The sequence below is a fragment of the Paramormyrops kingsleyae genome, chromosome 1 (assembly GCF_048594095.1).
Source record: "Paramormyrops kingsleyae isolate MSU_618 chromosome 1, PKINGS_0.4, whole genome shotgun sequence".
Lineage (NCBI taxonomy): Eukaryota > Metazoa > Chordata > Actinopteri > Osteoglossiformes > Mormyridae > Paramormyrops > Paramormyrops kingsleyae.
This window is the reverse complement of record NC_132797.1, coordinates 20965821-20984228: the sequence shown is the minus strand read 5'-3', so window position 1 is coordinate 20984228 and position 18408 is coordinate 20965821. Positions and strand designations below refer to the sequence as shown.

Genomic DNA, 18408 nt, shown 5'->3' with positions numbered 1-18408 from the left:
GTCAGGCAGAAGCGAACAATAGGACTGTATTATTCCTAAAAGAAAAACCAAAATTGAGATATTACCCTTTTAAACAAAGCAGACTCAATCAGCAAAACCACTTAAAACGCAGCTCATATCTGTGACTCGGCCTATCAGAGGCGCCTCTTACCGCCTTTTAAATCAGCCCAGCTGACTGCTTGCGGAACCCAGCGAGGGTGGCTGCCTAGTCGGGTCACCTGGCTTTCATTACCTGAAGTGCTGCTTGACCTCGGTCTGGTTTTTAATTGCAGTTTGTTCCATGTTCTGGAAAGTTCCTACTGTTCTGTTTCCCAGCAACGTGTTCAAATTTCGACTTAAATTTCCCTATAAGTTCTTACACCCAAGGATTGTTAAAACTGAATTTGTTGTCACAAATGTGGTATTACATGTCTTCAGCAGGTTTTTTTTTTTGTTGCTATGCACTTCAGTTGAAAGAATAGGATCATATGTATCTATGAGATATAATTTAAACAACTACTGCTGTCTTACAGGGTATGATGGATCAGGGGCAGATACAAGCAAGAAATTTACTAAGTGTGGAGAGTGCAGTTATGGGGCTGAATGTGATGAGGATGCTGAAGATGTCTGGTAAGTAATATGCCTTAATAGGAAGTCTATATTCAGTGCTGTCAGCCAGTCTGGAAGCCTAGCAAGCACTGTCCTCCTTGTAACAGCCCCTTAAAGTGCCTGGTATGGCTGAATCTTGAGATTGGAGTACTTAGAGTTGGGAGGGGGGATGCAACTCTCTTGCAGGTATTTCCTGAATCAGTAGCCTTTTTTTCAAGACTGAAAACCTAAAATATTCTGGAGAAACCAAATGCATCACCATCCAGTTTAGTTATCTAAGAAATCAATGTATATTTTAGAACTGGAACCACCTTTGAGAGTACAATTATTCCATACATACAGGGGTTAGACAAGGAAGAGAATAATTTATTAGTATATTGTAGGGACTCTGCTTGCAGCCAATACAGCATCAGCTCGTCTTGGGAATGACAGATACATATCCTGCACAGGGGCCAGAGGGATTTTGAACCATTTCTCTTGCAAAACAGTGGCCAGGTTACTACATGATGCTGCTTGAGGAAAATGTTTCCTGACTCGCTCCTCCAAAACATCCCAAATTGGCTCCACAATTTTTAGATCTGGTGACTGTGCAGGCCGTGGGAGATGGTAAACTTCACTTTCATGCTCATCAGATCACTCTGTCACCAGTCTTGCTGTGTGTATTGGTGCATTATCATCCAGATACACTACACCACCTCCAGGGTATAATATTTGAACCACTGGGTGAGCATAGTCCTCCAGAATGGTTTGGAAGTACTTGGTTGTGACGTTCCTAACTAGATCAAGTACTGAGCCTGGGGGATGCCATTATGTTGGAGCCCAAACCATCACTGATCCACCCCTGTGCTGCACTCTGGGTTCACAACAGTGTCAGGGTCAGCCCCTGTGGTCCTTCCGTGTCCCTTCCCCGTTTGACCAGCAGGTGGTGCTGGTCATCCCGTTCTTCATGTTAGTCTTTGTTCTCCTCTGTTACCTGTCTGGTCATGTGGCTCAATGTGTTGAGCATGTGGTTGTCTGTGTACCCTTCTGTCCTGGGTACCCTTCTGTCCTGTGTTTGAATCCTGCCTCCTGTTTTTGTATGTTGCTCCTTAGTGTTTCTAGTTATTGTATCTGGTGGTTTTTGTGTTTGGTTTTTGGTTTTGTTCCTTGTGCCCCTGCTTGTCTTTACCTGTTTAATTCCCTAGTGTTGGTTTATGTTTCCTTGGTTAGTTCTTAGTTTCCCTGTTTTTAGTTCCTTTGAGTTTATTAGTTTCACTTGTGCCCCGTTTCCCTGGTCTTTGTTAATTAGTCTCACCTGTCCTGTGTTAGTCTCGTTACCCCTTTAGTATTTTAGTTCCTGCTTCTGTTCAGTTCCCCAGTGGTTCATTGTCTATGAGTGTATTGTTACTTGTCTTGGTTATTTCGGTTAGATCTGCATCCTGTTTTCCTTCCTAGTTTTTGTTTTGTAATATTAAGTCTTTAATTATCCCCTTTAGTTTTGACCCCTCGTGGTCCTTTTGTGTTTGTAGTGTTTTCTGTTTTATTTAATAAACCCCTTTTGTTCTTGGAGCTGCCAGTGGGTCGTCCACCCTTTTTGTGCCTGATGCCTCGCTCCCTCGCTCCCTCGCTCCTGTGCCCGAGCCGCCCGCATACATGGCAGAATGAACCACTCAGAAGGACGATCCCCAGGCCCTCGATGCACCACTAAGACTTGCTGTCCTGGTCACAGATGCGCCAGCGAGACGCGCACCAACAATCTGTCCTCTTTTGAACTCTCATACGTCTCCCATTATGTTGTGTGGATTGCAGTATTTCATGTACAGCTGTGCTATTGCCCTGCTAATTCAGGCTTCACACTCTGCTCTTACTGATAGAATGTGCATTCAGCGAAGACTGGCCACCAGGCCATTGATATATGGGTGTGAAACTTCAAGTACTATTTTGGCCTGAGTTTCAGTTTCATCGTCCAGTTTCTGCTATTATTTCCACACGTGTGAGGTTCTGCAGTATTAATGTACGTAACACAAAGTAACTGCAAGCTCCAGTCAGCAAGTAATGAAATGTCACTCATATTTCAAAGGGTCACACAGGAACACTGTTGTGACCACACTATATGGCTTTTTTCTTTTCTCCTTTTTCATGCTCTACCACTCCACCGACACCACCAATCCAATCGGCATTACATAATGATTGCAGCACATTCTCTAACACAATGCATCACCACAGAACAACACTAAGACCCCGGTGTGCAGACATAACAGTTACATTTGGAGCAGTTGGTTTTTCTTTCATTTGTTAGTGCAAGACAGAGACAAAATAGACTGGTTTCAAGAGCCCAAGAACTATGCAGTGGACACCTCCAGCTGATTGTTCTCTGACAGAAACACACACTCATACTGGTGTCTCTGTAGCTCAACGAGAGCGGCCTCGTGTTAATGGCTATGTATAAAACATAACCCTTTGCTCTGCTGAATTCGCATTTCCTTGCTTAGCATTTTCATGGGCAGTGTGTGGCTGAGGATTAGTTGCCTGTGGTTGGAAGGTCTCCCAAGTTCAAACCCCAAAGTGGGCAGAATACAGTTACCAATGGGCCCTTAAGCAAGGCCCTTAATCTCAGCTGTCCCAGGGATGGTCTAACCCCATTTTCAATTGTATATCACTTTGAATAAAAGCATCATCTAAATAGCTTTCCTATAGGTGACTTAACACTGTGTCCCTTTTTTTACAAGTTGGACACTTCTCTTGTTGCCTCAGGTGCATTTGCAACATCGACTGCAGTGGTCACAATGAGAACCCTGTGTGCGGGACCGATGGGAATTCGTACGACAATCCCTGCTTGGTGCGAGAGGCATCCTGCTTGAAGCAGGAGCGGATTGACGTTCAAACCCTCGGCAGATGCCCAGGTAAGTTTAAGATCGAAAAATGGAAGCTCTGTTTCCTGGTTTCCCAGGATTGGTAGAAGACTAAGTAATATAGAAATAATATTATTAAGATTTTAAGCCTACGAGCTTTCCGACATATTTTTTTCCAAGTGCTAAAAATACAATTTTATTATTTAAATAAATGTGAAACCACTGCTTAAGTTGTGTATGGAAACTTCCAGAAGTGGAGTACAGAATATGTAGTTTCTCATAGTTCTCAAAAAAATAAAATCTGTTGATACATTTTTGAGGGTGTAAGTTTTAATGCAGATTATGCACAATACTTCATGTATGTAGCAAATGATATGTTTTGTTGACTAACAAGTTCTGTACAAAAAATAATTTTTATTTTGGAACTTTTGGAAGATTTCACATGACTGAAATATCAAATAAGCTGCATGAATCTTATGGCATGATACTATTTCAGATTTTTCAGAAAAATTGAGCAGAAAAAAACCTTTTAATTGAATTGAATACAACAAATACATGGAACAGCTGGGTGCCCCTGAGGAGAGTTTTGGGTACTTAAGTGGTGTTTAGCCATCCAACAAGATATCAGTAACTTTTTGGAGAAGAGAAGAAAATCCTGCTAGATTTTATTGTGTTACTCTTAATTTGACCATGTAATACTGTTAAAATGTGTTTTTTTTCCTGAGCAAACATATTGCATATATACAGACGCTTCTCTTCTTATGAACTTTCAACTTACGAACTTTCAGACATACGAACGAAGAGGACTGTAAGTCCAAGTTGTGTTAATTGGGCTCCCGTTTCCTGTCCGCAACATCATTTTTTTTTTCTGCGTGCCAGTTCTGCCTAGTATGACTTCTGGCCGCTACTCCCGCCGCGCAGCAGCGTAGCGTGTGGACTCCCCGCATCCTAGTTCTTTGTACTTGCGTATATCCTTAAAATGATGCTGAATAATGACTTAGAACATTTACAGTTGCGAACGGACATTCTGAATTTATCTCGTTCGTAAGTAGAGGAGTGTCTGTATGTTACATATATTATACAGAACTTTGCAGTGGGTGTTTTGGTCAATTCAGGCTGTTCTTGCTGCCCAGTCAATCTCCTGTAAAGTTCTGTGGATAATTGAATGCCTGAATATGAAGTGTTGGCAGGATTGTTTGTCCTGAATATATTTTTGCTGTATTAGCCAAAGGGCTTGCCAGACAGAAGAATATTTAATATTCTGCATTTTATTCCTCCAGTGATATGTTAGGCATGCTGTAATTTAGCCCTTAGAAAAATGGGCCCTATTGAAGAGAAAAAAATCCATCAATCACTTATGAGATAATAATTTGCTGAATATCGGGTGTGTTTATTTTGCGAGAGTGTACTGATTTAAAATAAAGGCCCCTTAAAAATGTATCACTGGTAATCTGGGGGCTCTGCACTTTCTGTTTTATAAATCAAGCAATGAATAAAACCGTGGCAGTGATTAGCATTACTCTTGAGATTTTTCAGACTGCACATTTAGTTGTGTTTTTCTTTGATGTGAGCTTTTATTTATTTATTACAAGGGAAGTGGTAGAGTGATGTTTTGCTGCTTATATAGCGTCTCTGTCCCTGCAGAGCAAAGTCTGCTCATATTATAGCAGCCAGTGAAGAGATATCAGGTTAAGACATTGAAGTTTTGCTTGGGATCTTATGAAATTTTGCATTAGATGGGGGGGGGGGGGGGGCACAGTGGTGCAGTGGGCAGCTCTGCAGCCTTTAATCTGCAGGACTGGGGAGTTTGAACTTTAACCTGCCGTGTGTGTGTGTGTGGAGGGTGCATGTCCCCCTGCGTTGTGTGGGCTCCTTTGGGTCCTCTGGTTTCCTTCCACAGTCCAAAGACATGCAATTAGGCTAACTGCTGTCTCTGAATTGCCAAGTATGAAATTGAAAAAGGCAAGTTATGCAAGCAGAAAGTTATGTCTTAAATAAGATTTTTTTTTGTGTTTCTAATCATGTGACTATTTTCACGTTTTTACTGCATACACAGTTTCTTTACCTGTAAAAACAAGCTACATTAAAAGTCTGTCTGCCAAAAATTGGTTAGTCTTTGTTCTGGAAAATAAATGGAGCCATTAGTAAAAGTTCTCCTCATGTTGTCAGAATTGTGAAGATAGTTGTAGCTATGTTAAACAGGGAGCATGTTGCAACTAAATGTCAAAGCTAGTCTTTCTTGAACATGCAGTGTGCCAATGTTTGATCAGACTTGATAGAAAACCTTTATTTGCCTCTATTGAGAGATGTATTGATTACACAATAAAGCAGTTCTCAAAGTTTGGGATGACATTTACGTTAGAAAAATAATAATATTAATAATTTGAGAAGCATTTTCACTGACTTCCACTAGGGGTGCCTGTTGAGCCCACCCTTAATACAGATTTCACATTGTAAACCATTATTTTTAATAGTGGATTGTAATAGGGCTTGTGGTGGTGATCTTCTGATCGGCAAATGTGACATTTTCACTACTCTGCGTTCTTTTCAGTGTTTTAACGCTGCCATTTCCACTTAAACATTAGTTCATGGAAATAGAAGAGCATTTCAATGTCCTTTATAGATCATTAGCTGCTATGGTTAAGAGATTTTATTGCTTAAATTACCCGGCAACATTTAGACTGAAATGTAATGTGTATATTCAAATAAGTATCTGTCCACTGTCTCTCCAGCTTCCAAGTGCTTATCCAGTTCAGGGTTATCAGAGGCCTGTGGCTTTTCCCAGAAAGCACTGGGGCAGGGGGATACCCAGGACAGGATGGCAGATCATTATGGGCACACAGATATACACATGAACACATTCTATGGGTAATTTATAGAGACCAGTTCACCCAACTGCAGTTTGTTGTTCTATGGGGGGATACCCATGAAACACAAGGAGAACTTGCCCACAAACAGGATTCAAACCCCCAACCCTGAATGTTTTAGGCCACAGCAGTTCCCTCTGGAAAAACACTCATGTTCGTTATAAGACAACACCACACTCCTTGTGGGTACCGGTTCCGAGTTAGAAGCTATAGCAGTACCTGTTTAAGTAGATGCCAATTTAAATGTTGATGTAATTTGAGCTTCATGCAGATTATAGGAAATTAAGCAAGCTACTAGAATGCATGTCAGTGTCTGAAAGTTAGACATTCAACCTCGTCCACAAATAGAGTCAATGCCATGTGATCCATCAGCAGCTGAACTGGAAATGTGAATAATGTGCTGCATGATCAGTATTTCTAAGAGATCAAAATATTAAACTATAACTAAAGAGGCCAGATTTGTTTTGGTATTGGAAAAGAGGGTGAGTACGAGTTCCTTCGAGTCTGAGATGGACAGTGAGTCGTGTGGAGTTGGGTGGTCTTTGGTGTCAGCCAGCCCACAGCTGCTGTCGTCTGTCCCAGGCAGGGGGGTCAGATGGGCTGCCTGACCTCTAGAGGTGACTGTAGGCCTCTGTGATAGTGCAGTGCTGAGTCCCTTCATCAGCTGGGTGGACACTGCAGACAATGCCAGTAGGGACTCCAGCTGGATTCCAGATATAAGGAATATCGCAGGCTTCATACATTTTTTTTTATTGATTTTGATTATTTTCATCTTCTTACCCTCTCTTGATTCATTGATATCTTGAGAAAGTCATTATTGGGTTGCTCATTATGTACATGATTAAACAACGGGCTACTAAGTATGCGGTGATCACAATCAGCAGCTACGATAGCAAATGGAATAGTAATCGTCAGTAGTGGATTTATCCGGGGGCATCGAGCGCACATGAAAATGGCTGCAAGGTCAATACTTACACCCCCACCTTCGTCTTTCTTATTGTAATCAGCTCAGAACACATGCTTATAATTCCACTAGCAGTGCTTCCCCATGGGTGTGACATTTGAACAAGAAATGGCAGAAAAACATGAAAATAACACGCCACAAAGTATATAAGAATAAAAAAGCTACTTTAGTTGGACTACGTTTCACAAAATGTTCTTTTTCTTTTTTGAATAAAAAATTTTCAAGAAATGACACTTTGCTTTTTATTAGATACATGGTAATGTGTTGCATTAATTTGATACTTTTAAAAATAAAATAAGTACCATATGTTAATGATTAAAATTTAAAAATGCATTATCCATAATAAAAATTAAGCCACTACAGCGTATGGATCTGTTAGTATGAATGACCAAGGTTAGCGCTAATCTCAGTACTAACAAAGTCAGAGAAGCAATCAGTGAAACTGTCACAATGGACATATGCTGCTGTGTTGTATTTTGGTAACATTTTAGATTAACAATTAGATTTTAAGATTCATTTTAGGTCACTAGAAATAGATGATGCTTGTTTTCAGCCAATGCATAGAGGATTTATTCCACAAAAGTGTACTATTGAAAAATTCACATACTAAACTTAATTAAATTAGCTACAGTAAACTTGCAGTTGCAAAGGCAACAGATTTTCCTCTTTATCTTGTCATTCTTTGATCACTCTATCACCCATGTGTCTGACACTTCCTCCTCCACGCTTGGCAGTTTACTGTAGCGATTCCCTTTCTACACCAACTGAAAAGCAGTTTTCAATAATTCACAAAATGCCTCAATGATACTTCCATGTACAATTATTTACCAGAATTAAACCATTATAATATATTGAGCTTTACTGATTCCATTAGTTGTTTTTTTCTGTTTTTTGCTTTGTAAATTGTCTGAATTGTTTGAAAAACTGTTTCATTAATACTTCAATTACGATTTAAACATTCAGGTTCTGGTGATGAAGAGGATAGGGTGGATACAGTGATTCCCAATCCTTGTTCGGAAAGCTATGGAAGTTTCTGCGTTCACGGTGAATGCGAAATGAAACACAATGTGGTCTCCTGCCGGTAAGATTCTCGAAATGTTTTACCTTTCTTTACTTTAAATGACGTTTTGATTATCTCCTGAAATTATGTCATTTTTTTTTTGTTCCTTCACTATTTTCTTTTAACATATTTTTTTTTTCTTTCAACCTTCTTTTAGTCTTATGCGTGTCTCCAGCCTCTCTGTAGAATGGTGTGATGAAATTGCCAAAAAGTTTGAGTAGGGGGATTAAAATTTGTTGGCAAAAGTTAAAATACTGTAGAAGGAAATGTTGTTCAGTACTATTAGAAGGTGTTCAGTATTATTAGAAAGTGTTCTTGTCTATCAAAGTCAAATGTTGGAATGTACAGGGGTTAAACAATAGCATGTTTGAGGTCTCGTGCCCATATTTGCTACTGTATACAGTATATTCACTAATTGCACAATCCATCAGTAAGAGCAGAGTGGGAAGGTTGAATTAACAGAGCAATAGCACAGCTGAACATAAAATATTGCAATTGATGCAACATAATGGGAGACATATGAGAGTTCAAAAGAGGACAAATTGTTGGTGCGCGTCTCGCTGGTGCATCTGTGACCAGGACAGCAAGTCTTAGTGGTGCATCGAGAGCCACGGTATCCAGGGTAATGGCGCCGTACCACCATGAAGGACGGGCCACATCCAACAGGAGTAACTGTGGATGCAAGAGGAAGCTGTCTGAAGGAGATGTCTGGGTACTAATCTAGATTGTGTCCGGAAAACATAAAACCACAGTTGCCCAGCTCACTGCAGAATTAAATGCGAACATCAACTATCCTGTTTCCACCAGAACTGTTTGTTGGGAGCTCTAAAGGGTCGGTATTCATGATCGGGCTGCTGTAGCCACACCATTGGCCACTGGTGCCAGTTACAAGCATCAGTTTCAATGGTGTCAGCAGCGCAAGTCTTGGGCTGTAGATAATGTGAAATATGTATTGTTCCCTGATTAGACCATTTTCACTGTCTTTCCCACATCTGGGAGATTTACGGTGTGGAGAAGCCCCAAAGAGGCTTACCACCTGGACTGTTGTATACCCAGAATGCAATATGGGGGTGGATCAGTGATGGCTTGGGTCGCAATGGGTGTGGCCTGCACAGTCACCAGATCTGAATATTATTGAGCCACTTTGGGGTATTTTGGAGGACAGTGTCAGGAAACATTTCCCTTCACCAGCATCACATAGTGACCTGGCCACTGTTCTGCAGGAGGAATGGCTCATAATCTGGCCACTGTGCAGGACTTGTATCTGTCATTGCCAAAACGAATTGATGCTGTATTGGCTGCAAAAGGGGGCCCTACACCAGCGGTGGCCAATCTTATCCACAAAGGGCTGGTGTGTATGCAGGTTTTTGGGATAACCTGTAGGTCAGCTGTTCAAACCCAGGAGGACTCCTCAGCCAATCAGTCCTCTAATTAGTAATATAATTAGGGAGCTGCAGCGAAAACCCACACACACAGCGGGCCTTTGCGGATGAGATTGGCCACCCCTGCCCTACACCATGCTAAGTAATGTTTGTGGTGTAAAAGCAGGTGTTTCAGTTTCATTCATATCCAGCCCATTTTTCATATATCAATTAGAAAGCTGCTTCTAATTTGTTAAGCATCATTATCCTTTTTAGTTATTTATACTTTTTTGACATGCATTGGTCAGTATCTTCAAGGCTAACACTATCAATTTTCACCATGACTTTTCTGAGTGGATGAGCCATACTGGAAATTATTAATTAAAAATGAGCATGCGATTATCGTTGTTCTTTTTCAGTTTGTCAATCAGACAACATGAAGCAAAGTGTTTCATTTTTAATTGTATTGTGACATGGCCAGTGAGTCCTACTCATATGCATTTTACAAAAAAATTATAGACCAACTGTTAAACACATATTTTATTTCCATAAGCGCTGTTTAATTTTTCAAGCAAGCAATAAATTGTGTCTCTATGCCAGTTCATCACAGAAAAAGTATATATTCATCAAGGAGCTAGCTCACATCCTGCTGTGCTTTTGCAATTTCTAAAGCACACTGCACAACATAATGATTATTAGCTGGTATACTTATTTTTGTATTGCAAGATTTTTCTGTGTTTAGCAGACACTGTTATCCGAAGCAATGTACAATTGAGAATGCTGGTTCAGTCACTCAGTCAGTCTCTGGAACAATTGCGGGTGAAGGGCACTAGCTCAAGGGCCAGATAGGGGTTCCACTCTGTCAGCGATGTCTACTGTTCAAGAGGGACTAACAAATAGAAGAGTCTAAGTATTTGAAGTATGATAAAATGGTTATTATGTAAGATGAATGAAGCACTATGCTCAGTTTTTGATGTGCTTCCCATGATCGATGTTTATTTTATGTGTCTATAAGACGAAACAGCCATGTTGAAGCGCATGTGTCCGTGTATATGTGATTTTTTCATAGTATAATCATCATAATACAGCATGACTTTCTCTGTCTGACATATTTGTCTTCACGGTTAACACATCTACATTTCAGTAAATGAACGGGTGGTGTGGCTCTGCAGTTAGGATGCTGTGTCTGTCATCAGAAGACCCCCAAGGTTGTCAGTGTGATGCCACCATTGGCCACTCCAACCATCTCCATATCCCCAATCTCTCCAGGAACTAGCTGACCCTGCTTTCTCCATTGTACATCGCTTTGGATAAAAGCACCTGCTGAGTTATGTAACAACATAAAATTACTATAAGTAGGTAGGTACTATAACTATCTGTTTAAGAGAAAGAAAAGAAAAACAAACTGCAATAATGGGGAAGCAGCGCGTGGGGGGGGGGGGAGGGGGGGTTACACTGTAGCTAGAGGTTATGTTGCATTGACAGTGACAGAGAAACACGTCTACATTTTTGACCACTTGTAAAAGAAGTTGAACAATAATTACAGTTAATACAGAATATTAGAGAGACTGTACAAGGATTTTAAACAATATACATAGATTTTAGATTAAAAAAAAATGTGAATGTAGGCTGAACAGCGGCATGTAACAAGGCCTACTTTTGTTTTTTAATCTACTTATGAACGCCTTTGAAGACTCCAGTGTGAGTTTTATGTTTCTAATATGGGTTGTAATGAATGAAAAAAGAACAAAAGGGTTCATTTTGTCATTAAAAGATCTTCATCATTTTCTTGTATAACTTCATCAAGTGCCATAAATCAATGGCACAAAACAAGTGTTCATGTGTGTCCAAATTAGGATTCCGGTCCGAAAAATATGGAATTGACTGTGCTAATCGCAAAAACCCAAAAACCATAACGGCACCTGATACTGTGGTGCAGAAAACTCAATAAATGTGCTGCCCTGACCCCAAACTGGGCTGTATGGTAGACTTGTGCATTAACACAATTTAAAAATAGTGAGGCATTTTTAAAAAAAAATTCTCACACATTGTCTTGCCAGCCATAATATCCACAAACCCCATTTCCAGAAAAGTTGGGGTATTTTCTTAAAAGCAATAAAAACAAAAAACTGCAATATGTTAATTCATGTCAACCTTTATTTAACTGACAAAAGTACAAAGAAAAGATATTCAACAGCTCTGACCAACTTAACTGTATCTTGGCAATATACCCAACGTTAGAATTTGATGGCTGCAACACACTCAACAGAAGATGGGACAGAGTTAAAATAAGATTGAAAAGTGTGCAGAATATTCCATTAACCCCAGTTTGGTAGACTGTACTTGAAGCAGCCTAATTGGTAGCAGGTGTGGTATTATGATGGGTGTAAAAATAGCCCCCATCAAAGGCATAGTCTTTGCAAGCAAGGAAGGGTCATTGCTCTTCCTGTTGTGCCAAAAAGAGAGAATTGTTAGCCAACTCAAAAGGAGCATCACTCAGTGCAAGATTGAAGATAATGTTGGTTTTTCAACATCTACAGTACATAATATTGTGAAAAGATTTGAGAATGCAGAGACATCTCAGTACGTAAAGGGTAAGATTGGAAACCACTGTTGAATGTCCGTGATCTTTGAGGCCTCAAGTGGCACTGTATAAGAAACTGTCATGCTACTGTGACAAATATAGCCACCTGGGCTCGGGAGTACTTCAGAAAACCATGGTCACCTAACACAGTCAGTCACTGCATCCAGAGATGCAACTTGAAACTGTGTCATGCAAAGGGGAAGCCATACATCAACTCTATGCAGAAAAGCCAGTGAGTTCTCTGGGCCTGAGCTCATTTCAAATGGACCAAAAGACTGTGGAACTGTGCGCTCTGGTCAGATGAGTCTACAGTACATTTCAGCCTATTTTCGGATAAAGACAGGCGTTGAGTTCTCTGTAACAAATATGAAACTGACCATCCAGATTGCTGTCAGAGAAAGGTGTGAAAGCCAGTGCCTGGTGTGGGGTGCGTGTGTGCCCAGGGCAGGGGTGAGCTGCATGTATGTGAAGGTACTATTGACTTTGAGGCGTATGTTAGGATCTTAGAGAGACATATGTTGCCATTAAGGTGATGTCTCTCCCTGGGACGTCCATGTTTATTTCAGCAGGATAATGCCAGACCACATTCTGCACAGGCTACAACCATGTGGCTTCGTAGACAAAGAGTGCATGACCCTGACTGGCCTGCTGGCAGTTCACATCTATCTCCTATTGAAAATGTATGGGGCAACATGAATAGGAGAATCAGACAACGGCGACCACAGACTGTTCAGCTGCTGAAGTCTTACATCATGCAAGAATGGACAAAGTTTCCGATTGCAAAATTACTATAATTTGCGTCTTCAGTTCACGATTAAAAAGTCTTATTAAAGGGAATGGTAATGTAAGACAATGGTAAATATACCTGTGCCCCAGCTTCTCTTTGAGTGTGTTGCAGCCATCAAATTCAAACCTTGCATATACAGTATTTACAAAATACAATTAAGTTAGTCAGTGAAATTTGTGAAAATCTTTTCTTTGCACTTTTGTCAGTTAAATAAAGGTTCACATGAATTAACAAATCACATTTTTGTTTTTTGTTTTTTTGCATTATAGAAAATATCCCATCTTGCATGGTCTGTCATCCACTAATCACCCATGGAACATTTTAAAGGCCTTAAAGTCAACTGAGATGTAGGTACTCTACCAAGGATAGGATTCGAACCAGTGGCCTTCTGATCACAGGCAGACAGGCCAACGCTGCTGAACCACATACCCCCAAAGAGTGCAGTGTGGCACGTATAGGGAACAAGCCCCCACCTTGGCGTCATCAACACTGCACTCCAACCACACTGAACTAACCAGCCAAGCAGCACTCGCATCCCAGGATGTGCCCTCGGGTGGCATTGTTTTATAAAGAACGCTGTAGCCCTGACACTGTAATTATACTGTAATAATAGAACTGGTGCGGCTGCTTTTGTGTTTTTGTGTATATGGCACAATGCCTTCTAACAAACCCCAGATTCCACTCTCTAGACAGTCCTCTCTGAGAATGAAAATCAATGAAAATTTCTTTCTTGCTGAATCTGAATGAAATTCAATGCTCTTCGTTTCTGTCTAGACGTGAATGGATTCCAAGGATCTCTTTAAAGGTTTCTATGGCGGTTATGGAAGAAAGATTAATACTAAGCCAAAAAGACCCTGGAAGTGTACGGGCTATTTTAAAATTCTCATTCACAGCAGCTTACATTGTTTGCTAGGAGGTAGACAGGCAATCTAAAAAAAACATTTATTTAAGAATATAACAGTGGAAGACTTTGGCTAAAAGGAAAATCATGTAATATTTTCACTATCTAGAGCAGGTGATGATTCATCTGTCTGTTTTCCATTTATGTATCAGTTCAGGGTTGCAGTGAGAACAGATTTAAATTTATTTAGCAGATGCTTTTACTAAAAGTGACATATAAGTGAGAAAAACTTGGGATCTCTGAGTTGGAGCAGTTGGCATGTCTCAAGGGATGAAAAAATTAGTCTGTAAGCCATGAGAGTTGAACCCACAACCTTCTGGACACAGACAAGAATCCCCAACCTGCTGAATTACACACTGCTCTTGATGATCACATCATGCTAAAGTAAATAAGCATTTCACTTCCTCAGAACAGAACTAAGGTTTAAGGCATGGGTGTCGTTTTGCACTTTTCAGAAGCAAAATTAAATTGAGAAAACACAGATGTAGCTTTGAACTGCATGTTAAATGTCTTTCTTTGAACCTACAGGTGTGATTCAGGGTACAAGGGTCTACAGTGCGATGAGGCCAAGGATTTCAGCATCCTCTATGTGGTCCCCAGTGGCCAGAAGTTTCAATATGTCCTCATTGCTGCCATCGTTGGGGCCGTGCAGATTGTTGTCATCGTTGCCATAGTGACTTGCATCACCAGGTAAGTTCCTGCAAGCTATGTCTTGGCAATGTGTATCAGGTTTGCCTGTGAATAAACATATGATTTAAACTGTTTTTCCGCTACACATTCAGATAATACTGTTCATATTGAAAAAATGATTATATTATTGCTAAGAAATAATTTAACAAAAAGACAATTATCATTCATGTTAAAATTTAAGGAATTTCTACAACTGTTCTATGAACAGATGTGGAGTAGATGATTTATGTCTGTAATAAGGAAAATGGTATATTTTTCCCTTCTAATAAATTCTACTGAGCAAGTCAGAGGTTTGTCAGAGGTTCATTGTCCGTAGAGATGAGTCATAAAAATTGCAATAAAATTTGAATGAATGATTAGGGGTGAGTTTCCTAAAGCCTTCTTAACGCTACATTATTCGCAAATTCTATCTTTTAACACAGAACTTATGAAACCCTCGGGAAACTCACCCTAGGTTTCTTGTCATTTTCTAGGAAATGCCCCAAAAATAACAGGCGGCGTCGGCAAAAGAAAAACATGGGACCCTTCACATCAGACAATACGTCCAGGATGGTATAAGCTGTGCTTTCATGTAACAAAGAATGACGTTGTTTTATCTTGTTTTTATGTAAGAATTTACGTGTTTTCTGTTTTTTTCAACAATTCAAAAAAGTAAACACTTCAATTCAGCGATAAATGAATTGCTATGAATTTTTAATTATGAATTTATTAACAACATCATTTATTTCCTTTATGCCGTTTATTTCAGAGGCCTTGTTTTCCTTCATATTTTGGAATATGCTGCAGTGTCAAGCATTTTTAGTGTCAGAAACTGTCCCACCTTATTTGTTTATATTTTGTTATGTGATTCCTTTCTAGTTCATTTTAAAAGAAATGCATTTCAACCTTGAATTACAAACAAACATCTACCAGTATCCCAGAATCCCCTAGTTTTCTTTTTTCTCCTATTTTTCTATTCTTGTTGTTTCTTATTTATCAGTTTTCACTCATCCTTTTGTCCGGAGTACCAATTTTTTTAAAACAACTAAAATGTGAAGACCTTTAAAGGTTATTGTTAACAAATAATGTATTTCGAAGATATTTGGAAATATTTGTATTTGGAAAAATATACTTGGGGAAAAGTAAATGTTTTGTAAAATTTTGATGGTACATCATGTAATTCTCAACACATATCGCATGGCTTGTAAACTGTTCTGTGGAGTTGTTTTAAGAGAATTAAATGCTCTTTTTGAGAGAATTCTGTACCTTCCATCTCAGTACTTCTTAGATATTTAAATAGATTTTCCATAATCCCTGGTAAATATGAGAACTTTTTAAAGTGGATGTTATTTGAAAAAGCTAGTAGGTATAACAATTGATTAAATTCTGCCGAAAACCACTGCATTTGTTGTAAGTTCTGTTTTAATGTGGCATGAATTAGATACCTGGATTTAAATATAATCTAAGATATCATTCTGTCATTTACCAATTTCTGGAACAATTTTGTGTTTAAGTGTTTCTGGGTTCATGCCTTAGGCAAGACTATTTGATAGTCAAGGTCATATTTGACACTGTACAAAGCTGTTCTGTGTTGAAAGCACAATGAAAGAATTTCAGATAAATTTCTGATCAGACTCACAGCTAATATTTCTCAGATTTCACCAATCTTGTAATACATTGGTCTACTTCCAGTAAATGAAATGTAAGGACTAGTCAGTCGTGTTTATTATTTTAATTTATTTTACAGTAACGGCTGCTAAATTAGCATAGGATCAACATGGTTATTTTTGGTGGCGGTTTAATTTTAAATCACAAAATGATTTCTTCAGTCAGTTGGCTTATTGATTTATTAGCTTAATTGTTTGATTAAGCAGTGGGCTTTTCATTTTTTTGTCATTGTGCAAGTGGGTCACAAGTACAATGCAATTAAGTAGCTGCCTCTATAATGACGTAACATACTGAACTACACTATACTGTATTATACTATAGAAGCACAGGACATTAACTATACTATAAAATACAGATAGCACTATACTATACAAACAGAGAACACAGGAATATATCTGTGGGAATTCACTTAGAAATATTTCATAATAAGTGTTTTTGTTCTTGTATGCTGCGGTTGCAAAAAAATATTTGTCAGTTTACTGAGCATTCATGGTAATTTCTTAGCAATATGGTCACCTAAAAAAATCCATAACTACTGCAGTCATACAAGTCATAAATAGAACTCTGTTTTTTCGAGAACATTGAAGAATGATGAATGCAATATCTCTTTGTCCGCGATATCAAAGAATAGAATGAAAGGGATCTACTGGTCATATTACATTGAAAGTGTTTGGTTCTTTGTGTAGCCTGCGTCTCTTTGTAACAAACAAATCTTCTGGAGCTCAGGCACTCCAAATTGAAGTCTGAGCAGCAAAATCATAAATACTTTTTGCACACTGTAGGAGTTTTTATTGATCACACAGCAAAATGTCACAAGTGAGTTGCAGGCAGAGATAAGAACACATTAATATAACAAGTTCCTGTACATTCTCACATTTAATGATGATTATATTGGGTAAATATTTCTGTGGGGTATTCAGATTAGGATCTAAGATACTTACAGTATGAGAAACTCATGAACCCAATGCAAAATCTTGACTTCTGAAGGCAGTTTGGGCAGATGTCTGAGTAAAAGGAAAAATCAGAGGCTAATGTGAATGAGAAATGGTTGCCTGTGGCTATGGAATTATAGATACAGAGCTGGGAGTTTCAGCAGCTGCTGGCTTCTATTTTCAGAATCTGGCAGCTCCCTTTGGGGGGGGGTGACTGCCACTCCGTCAAGCAGAATCATCTTGCTGGTGTTTTTTGGGCGTCAGAGGCCAGCTCGTAGTATCTCTAATATTATGAAAAGCAGTAGCGCCGAGAGCTGAACGAAAATCACAGCAACAATCTTCAATCCCGGAGCCACTTGTTCTCTGGACACCTTTCCTCACTTTTACTTACTTTACTGAGTGGAATCACGAGTTCCTTACGCCAAAACACTGGTAGAAGGGCAGCTTCAGTTTATGGAAATTGTAATTTTACAAGATAAAATGGACCTGCACTGTGCATACCAACAATTTATAAATTATTTGGAAATCAAACTTTTACTAAATGCTACATTTTTGTTTCGTACATATGATGCATTTGTTTTTCTGATTTTTCCCAGTGGATTATGGGGTAGTTCTCCAGATTAAAAATGAGAATGTAAAACCTTGAGTATTGAAGCTAAATAAGACTGAATAGGACTGAATTACTGCCTGATTAACCATGAAAGAGGCGCATGTGTATATTTCTCACCCTGTGCAACATCTTTTCGTTACAATAACACGCTAATCATGCTGATCAGTCACTACCTAAATATTCGCAAAATGTTTATCATTTACAGATATGAACATATTAGGATTTTCTTGATACAGCAAATGTTATCATGATTACACTTGATGATGATGATGATAATGATGAGGATAACCTTCAAATAATTAATGAATAAGCTTTTGTAGTGCTTTAAATAAATGCCAAGCACAACAAGTTGAAATTTACCTAAAATTCATTGAAAGGTCATTAATACAGGAGAACAGTCGGTAGAACCGGCTGTGTGTATAACAGCTGAATATATTACTTATTGTCTTGCAATGACCTTTGTGATAAATAGCAATGAGTTTTTTCATATGTTTAATTTACATCATATTACTGTATCTAGGATATAGAAACTTCAGCTACTTTAAATGACTAATTTCATCCTGTGACATATTTAACCAGACATATT

At 39.0% G+C, this 18408-nt stretch overlaps 1 protein-coding gene across 1 annotated transcript in view; it reads left to right on the top strand.

Annotated features, from left to right (window-relative positions):
* tmeff1b (transmembrane protein with EGF-like and two follistatin-like domains 1b) overlaps positions 1-15969 on the top strand; it is a 39787-nt gene extending 23818 nt beyond the window's left edge. The window contains exons 5-9 of the mRNA XM_023807454.2: positions 513-609; positions 3322-3470; positions 8214-8331; positions 14472-14633; positions 15107-15969. Coding sequence (XP_023663222.1) covers positions 513-609; positions 3322-3470; positions 8214-8331; positions 14472-14633; positions 15107-15191 — 611 coding nt within the window. The 3' untranslated portion in view covers positions 15192-15969. The remainder of the gene's footprint in view (positions 1-512; positions 610-3321; positions 3471-8213; positions 8332-14471; positions 14634-15106) is intronic.
* The last annotated feature ends 2439 nt before the right edge of the window (positions 15970-18408 follow it).